The sequence below is a fragment of the Cucurbita pepo genome, chromosome LG11, assembly GCF_002806865.2.
Source record: "Cucurbita pepo subsp. pepo cultivar mu-cu-16 chromosome LG11, ASM280686v2, whole genome shotgun sequence".
NCBI classification, from domain to species: domain Eukaryota; kingdom Viridiplantae; phylum Streptophyta; class Magnoliopsida; order Cucurbitales; family Cucurbitaceae; genus Cucurbita; species Cucurbita pepo.
In genome coordinates, this window is record NC_036648.1 from 1,327,887 (window position 1) to 1,335,570 (window position 7,684).

The 7,684-nt window shown below is 33.5% G+C and overlaps 1 protein-coding gene across 3 annotated transcripts; it reads left to right on the forward strand.

The window, feature by feature from the left end:
- Positions 1 to 192: 192 nt before the first annotated feature.
- LOC111805395 (zinc finger CCCH domain-containing protein 6-like) lies at positions 193 to 4,320 on the forward strand. 3 transcript variants are annotated; one of them, XM_023690471.1, is made up of 5 exons: positions 195 to 299; positions 399 to 605; positions 2,497 to 2,706; positions 2,840 to 2,964; positions 3,060 to 4,320. In XM_023690471.1, the coding sequence occupies exons 2-5, from the start codon at positions 546 to 548 to the stop codon at positions 3,982 to 3,984; spliced, it is 1,320 nt and encodes a 439-aa protein (XP_023546239.1). In that variant the 5' UTR covers positions 195 to 299; positions 399 to 545; the 3' UTR covers positions 3,985 to 4,320. The 3 variants fall into 3 exon arrangements, with proteins under 3 accessions (XP_023546238.1, XP_023546239.1, XP_023546240.1); XM_023690472.1 differs by having other exon boundaries at positions 196 to 299; positions 411 to 605; XM_023690470.1 differs by having other exon boundaries at positions 193 to 605.
- The last annotated feature ends 3,364 nt before the right edge of the window (positions 4,321 to 7,684 follow it).

Consider the following 7,684-nt stretch of genomic DNA (forward strand, 5'->3'; position numbering starts at 1 on the left):
TTAACGGGGGATTTCGAGTGTTTAAATAATAAAAATAATATTAAATTTTGATGAAAATTTTGAGGAGATGGATTAATTTGATCGGAATAAACGTGAACTAAAGTTGTTAAAAATTATGGATAAAAAAAATATTTTTTTAACCTAAAGTTAATGCGTCTTCCAAATCCAATGCATTGCATCTCAGGTAGAGTAAATTTTGGTAGAAGCCAAAATAAACACAAATGTACTTGAAATAAGGAAACGAAGCCAAAAGGAAATGATGAGGCGGTAGCCGGGAAGCCTGAACCAGAGGATCTAGGGTTTTCTTCGATCTCTCTGTCTTGTTTATGTTACATGCAAATCTAGATCAGCCTTCTGCAATTCCACCTTGCACAATTTGTTGACACGTTTCGATTTAGGAATGATAACAGAATCTTCTTTAAAAGTTTGAAAAACGGAGCCCGGATTCGACGAGATAGCAGTCGGGCTTTCATTCTCATCGGGATCAAATTCCGACTCTTAACCGTGAAACATTTGAAGAGATAGCAGTTTGAGTACCTTTAAATATGCGAGGATTGCACAAAGGAAAAAGGGTTTCATGGGCGTCAGATCTTAATCTCCGTCAGGTAATAACTACGTTTCCTCTGATTTAATTTGACGTATTTAGGGCTTAATTTTATTAAACGGAGAACAATTTTGGGAACTAGTCATCTGCCGCCTCGATTTTGGGATTTTTTCCCCCTCCTCATCGTTCTAATTAGTGTAGTTTTAGTCTAAATTTCATTTCTACCTAGAAACATTTGTGTTTTAAACCTTTGCTTCATTATCATGCTTTACTTACTGCTTATCTCCGTGAAGAACACAATTTGAGTCTCATGGCTCAATTCTGGTTTAGCCACTAATTTCAAGTATCCTGGGAATAGAGAAGTAAATGGAAAAATTTCTGTATCACAATTTTTTGTGTCTAAATTCAAATCAATCGCATAATGAAAATGAATGGATTGATAACATAGACCCAATTGTTTACAAGTTTTATTTCACGAAGGCATATGCCCACAAGATCACTTCGAGGCAGGGTATAGCATTTAAGTTCACCAGAGGTCTTGCCTCCGTTTGAACAAACCGTCTTTGCACCTCATACAATAGCTTGAAGATTCATATCAATCTGCTTGAAGAAATAAATCTCTACATTTTGTAACTGTGATGGTGATGTTGAGAATACCCATTAGAATCTTTAATTAAGAAAGTAACAATTTATGGAGTTAAGAATCTTTTTAGGTGAAATACACTTTTGACTTTTATTTGGTCCTAATCCTAAGTTTAAAATAGTGACATTTTAGTTCCTAACTTCTAGGATAGAGTTTTAAAAGGTTCTCGACTTTTAGTTGATTAACGGAAAAAACGATTTTAACTAAATTATTCCAATGTTTTTTTAGTTTAGGTGACATATCTATCTGTTCCTTCTCCCTCTGCCTACCATTCTTAGATACTAAGGGGATATTAGTTATTAGCCAGAGAATTTTCCAGTAGGATGTGGTTCTACCTGGACGAAGTGGGAGAGGAGTAAGGAAGGCAATGGTTTGAGTTCTTGGGGCTTGAGTTTACTTGGAGGAGGGTTCCAAGTTCCTCCAACTGTTTAGGTGTCTATTTGTATTTTCTAGTTCATTATCACTTTATTTCTCTAATATCTCAGTTCTTGTATTTATATCTATAATCAAATGTTGTGATACTGTTAAATTCCCAAAATTCTATAAGAACGATAAAATATTACGTTCATTTAGTACTTCCTTTTGCTTCACACTGAAATATTTTAAGTTTGTTTATATATAAAAAATAATGTAACCCTAACATATCATAGGATTATAGTGCAATGTTGTTTTAAGTTATATGTATATATATTTAGCTTAGAAATACACACATTATGATAACATCGTGTAGATTTTATATAAATTGTTGATATTAGAAACTAAAAGTTTTGTGACTATTATTTTTTTTTTATACGCTTACAAGTAGTAAGCGAGTATGTTCATCCAAACATATGTTTTATAACATATTTTTTGAAGAGTAGCTTGTACCTCTATGATTCGAACCTCATATTTCTAGGAGTTTTTGTAATTATCATAGTGCAATGTTGTTTTAAGTTATATGTATGTATATTTAGCTTAGAAATACACACATTATGATAACATCGTGTAGATTTTATATAAATTGTTGATATTAGAAACTAAAAGTTTTATGATTATTTATATTTTTTTATATGCTTACAAGTAGTAAGCGAATATGTTCGTCCAAACATATGTTTTATAACATATTTTTTGAAGAGTAGCTTGTACCTCTATGACTCGAACCTCACGCTTCTAGGAGTTTTTGTAATTATCAATCTGTCCTTGTAATTTCGGATGAATTTTTTTTTTCTCTCTCATTTTTGGTAGTAGGTAGTTTAGGTTCTAATTTGGCTCCTTTTGTTTGAATGTCTTTTATATGCTAACAGGAAACAAATGCATCATTCGTTTGCAGGTTAGGCTGTTCTTGTCTGAGGATTGTCCTTCCCAAGTGGGATTGGGTGCCCAAGATCACCTTCAAGCAAAGGCATCGTGGCTCTTGCATTCTACTGGGTCAGGTTCTGATGACACTTTGCCTCCTGGATTTGAAGTAGCCCATTCAGAGAATCAGTCGCAGATTAAGCTCTCACAGATTCCTGTTAATCAATGGAGATGTCCGCCTAAGGTAAGTAGTGATTTCATTTTCAATTTATGTTGAACAACTAGAACTATAGCTCTGCAAGTTTAACATGAAATTCATGCTTTTTGTCCCATGGCAGTTTTTTTTCTTCTTTTCCTTTTAATGTTTATTCCCGTAGTTTGTGCTGAATTTGACGTGGCAAGTGGTTGTTGGTGAAGAAAGCCAAGAGGTAGTTGTTGAAAATCAGAGAGAGATGAGAGTACTTGAAGCGGTTTATCCTCGGCCATCTGCAATTCCTCCTAAGTTGATTACTTCCTTTGCACCTTATAGTTCTGTTTTGGCATTGGTTTGTTTGTTATTCTTTATACTGAAAATCCGTTTGGTTTGCATCCCTACAGCCCGTCCGTAGTAGCTGATTCAGAACGTGCCAATGTAGATGACAGTCGAACACCTCTGATTCCCATTACTCCTGTTGAAGATGAAGATGCAACAACCGAAACCTCGTCTGATTACGCAAGCCCCGCCTCTGTCCTTAATACGAGTGCACAGCCCTCCCCATTTACTCCTGCTGGTAGATCCACATCTCAACATGTTTTACTAAATGCGATGTCTTCTACTTCTAGTGTGAGTTCTATGGCTGGAATGGATCTTGGCAACAAACATGATGTTGTAGCTGCTGCATCTGCGGCACTCGGTGCACTTGTGAAGAGCAATGAGATAGGTAACTCGATCGACCGTGAATTACTTGTTAATATTCTCAACAATCCAAAAATGATCGAACAGCTGGTTGTGGATTCTGGTGTTGTCACAAGCACTCAAAAGCCAATATCATCTCCTGACCCACAGCTTGTACATATGCCTATGTCCGAAACCAATGCCACCATTACGCCTCCTTTTTTCTCTCAACCAAATGGAGGGAGTGTAGCACCTGTCCCCAACGCACACCCTTCCTCAAGGAGTGTACCAGTTTCTTCTTCCCTGCCCTCCAATGGAGCCCCAATGAAGGACTTGAATTACTATAAAAGTTTGATTCAGCAACATGGAGGGGAGAGACAGGACGATCCCCCTCGGCAGCAGCAATTCCCGAACCGTCACAACCAACTCTTGGGTACAAACCAAGAGTTCTTACAGAACCAGCCATCAAGAGAAGCAAAGTTCAAGATAATGAAACCCTGCATATATTTTAACAGCCCGAGAGGATGTCGACATGGAGCTAATTGTGCGTATCAGCACGACCCCGTGTTCCAGCAGAGAAGTAGTAGCGTGCCAGAAATGCCTACTAGCGCCAAAAGAACAAAGGTCGATAGAGAAATCAGCAGTTAAAAAGTAGAGTATCCTTACGAATCTCGGTCAATGCGTCCTTTCCTAGTTGTGAATGCTATATGCCCAAGATTTCATCTCTTTAGTTGGAAAGTTACTTAATTGTTATGTTTCTATCTGTGTCTGCACGAGAGAACCATGGTGATGAGGCCAGGGATTCTCTTTGCCACAATTGATTTAGTAATTTTAGCATGAAAACAGACTGTCCGTTTGATGATGAATTTGTTGAGATGATAGGCTTTTTGAAGTTTATAGTTAGAAGGATTGTTAGATGATGTTACATTGCTCGAAAGGGCAACTATCATATACTCAATATCACTCTCGTTTTGTTGTAATCTTGATCTCTCGTTTTGTTGTAATCTTGATTTATTTATGCACGACTCATTTCTCACGTAACAGGTACGTTCTATCCATCGATCTCATATTCCCATTTTAATGTTTTCTTAATTTTAAGCTTAAAACTCGTTATTTTTATTTAACCCTCAAATTTTATTTTTCGAGTCAAAAGTACGAACATGTAAACAATCGTTTAACTTTAGGTTCGGTGGCCATAGCAGCAGATGAGGTACTACATCCTCCTGACCCTTGCAACCATGTGGTCCTGTATCACGAGCCCCCCCTCCTGCATCGTGGTTCGATGTAAGAGCTTCGATTAGCAGAAGAAGTAGTTAAGCTGGGTCCAGTGTTGTGCCCCAGAGTGGGTGCAAAGAGCAGGCCTAACTTGTCCAAAACGACACGTCGCCTTACCTTAATGCTCACATTGGGTCGTCGTGTCGTACCATTGGCTAAGGTACGTCCGTAAAGTCCTTCGAAATGGGTTGGGGGCCCTTTATTTACTTTCCTTTAAGTCCCATTTAATTTAATTTACTACTCCATTATTTTTCTTTTGGAGAAAATAAGGTTGAGACATCCAACGGTAAAATATTATTTCAAACATATCCTAAAATTAACTTATTATATAAAATAAAAAATTTAAAATAGCGAGAAATTATACAAACTGACGGCGAAGGAAATAGTACGTGCATGGGGATGGGAATAGCCTTGCTGGCAAAAGTCCACACTTCCAACTCGGATCCGACCTGTCGTTCAGCAATAAAATTTATATTTAATTATATAAGAAAGTCACCGCCCTTTGTATGAAGGGTGGGGGCATATATGACTTTCTGCCCTTCCCGCGTCTGGTTAACAATTCATCTCCTTCACAGGACATGCCTTTCTTTTTTACCCCTGTGACCAAATTGTCCTTCTTCCATTTCAATTATTCTTTTTTCTTTTTTCTTTTTAATGGAGATTTTAAAAATTAATGTAGAAGCACATGCTACAGTAATTTCTGCAGGAAGCATATGCAGCGTGGAAGAGTATAGATATTCACACTGCCCTCGTTACCTCATGTCGTTTACCCCACACTTTGTAGAGGTGGGGTGTTCGTGGATCGAGTAGAGACATTTTCTAGACCAAATCTCATTGTTCGAGTTGTAAATTTTTCAGTTCAAATAATTTTCATTAAATAATGAATCCAACCTAACTTAACCCATCTATAAATTTCTTTGATTGAGTTGGTTCGAGTTGTTTTTTTTAATTAAGATTTATAATTTAATTTTAATATATATTTAAAAGTTAATTGGAGAATTGGAGAATAAACAATGAAAAGAAATTGATTATAAAATTATATATATATATATATAATAAAAAATGTAATTTTTAAAATTAACAATTGTGTAGCTTCTATTCTTAATTGTGTAGCTTTAAAAAATTGAGTTTATGTATTGATATTATTATTATTATTATTTCTAATGGACCAATGTGTTTCAAATCATTATAATTATTATTGTTGAAAATTATGAGCTTGTTTATTATATTCAATATGAAATACAATTTAGTCAAATAAGCTTTTGAGGAAAAAAAGGAAAAGAATTAGTCAAATAAGAATGTGACACGTAGACAAATCCGAACGTACTTAGGTTTGAATATGACTACGTGGTCAAATGCTGACAAGGCATTCATACTAAATATTAGCAACTTTAAAATATTATATTTAAAAATTGAAAAATAGAATTCTATATGTTATTTATTATTATTATTATTATTATTATTTTAAATTTTGCTCAAATACCAAAATTTAAAGATTATTTACATTTCAAGGTAATTTTATTAAAATCTGTTCCAGTTGGATAAGAAGTTAATTTAGAATTTCTAAAATGCCCACATCCGACGATTAAGTAAAAATGATCTTTCTCGATGGAACGAAATCTCTAAAGTAAGCTTCAGACTTGTTCGTCCATGTATCAAATATATTAAAAAAAAATTAATTTTGATATTAAAAATTTATAATTAAAAATTAAAAATTGAGTTTAAATTTTTTTTAAATTTGGTGAAATTTATTATAAACTTAAAAATTCAAATATTCATTACAATTTTCAAAATTTAAATTTGATTAATATAATTAACACTTTTATGTAGGGAAGAGAGAGAAAGAGAACACGTTTACTTGTTTTTAATAAAATATAGAAAGTCAAATTATCCATGAGAGTGAGCACCGGTGGGACCATACTGCCGGCACGTGCTTCTTGGAACCTTCAATTTTCACTTTGTTTTTTCTTTTAATTCTAATTATTTATATTTCATGCCAGCTGGATATCAAAAACAAAAAAATTAAAATTTGAAATAATCATTAAAAAAAAACCTACTCCTTTATTATTATAACCTAAGATTATGTATTTTCATGTCAATGTCACACTATTAACAAATTTTCTTATATATCTATATTTATAACGACTATATTAATAATATGCGACATTATAAATATAATAAAAATTATATTTGTGTTCATATTGACGTAGATTGAAATGAATTTATTTGGATAAGTCCCATCCATCTACATGTTCATACGGTTATGAAACGACTATTATGAATGACATTATGTGTCAGCCATTAACACGTCTACTCGATAGAAACATTCCAATATCCCACTAAGTCAGCTCAATTCAACTTACGTATGATGACATTTACGTACCAAATCGACTCCTTTGATTCCAAATAAAACGCTCGACTTGGTTTTAGTTTATTTCAACTCAATATAATCTCGTACTCTAAACCCTAAAAAAACTACACAAAAACCATCTTTTGGCTCAATAATCTGCTTTCGTTGCTCTTTTTACCACCGAGCATTTGACTTTAGCTTCAAAGTCAACATGAATGTAAACTTTTGTTCGGGTAGATAATTACTCAATGAAGGAAATTATTAGCAATTTTTTTAATTAAAAACAAAAACAAATCAATATTATGTTCATATTATCAGTTTGATGATATTAATGATATCAAAGAACATAGTCTATATACATTTATAAGTTAAATACGATCACACTTGTAACATAAAGTGGAAACAACTTCCAAAAGATTTAAAGAAAGGGTTGACTTCAAAAAAACATAAGCATTTGTCAACATCGTTTACATCAAAAGAATTAACATTTCCTATAATTTTCGAATTTACATTAATTAATTTGAATATTTGATTCATGAATGTAAAAAACACCCCCGAAGCATAGATAATGGAAGGATTCATTAAAGACATCGTTGAGGATAATGTTTCGGTTTGTAGCCATGAGAAAGGAACAGTCATTTTCGTGTGTCTTATATATATATATATATATATATATATATATATATATATATATATATATATATATATATATATATATATATT

Excerpts from the sequence above, each read along its gene's own strand:
- LOC111805395 (XM_023690470.1), top strand. The coding sequence starts at position 546 with ATGCGAGGATTGCACAAAGGAAAAAGGGTTTCATGGGCGTCAGATCTT. Across the intron at positions 2,707-2,839 it reads AATGGAGATGTCCGCCTAAG|TTTGTGCTGAATTTGACGTG; the intron begins GTAAGTAGTGAT and ends TTATTCCCGTAG. Across the intron at positions 2,965-3,059 it reads CCATCTGCAATTCCTCCTAA|CCCGTCCGTAGTAGCTGATT; the intron begins GTTGATTACTTC and ends GCATCCCTACAG.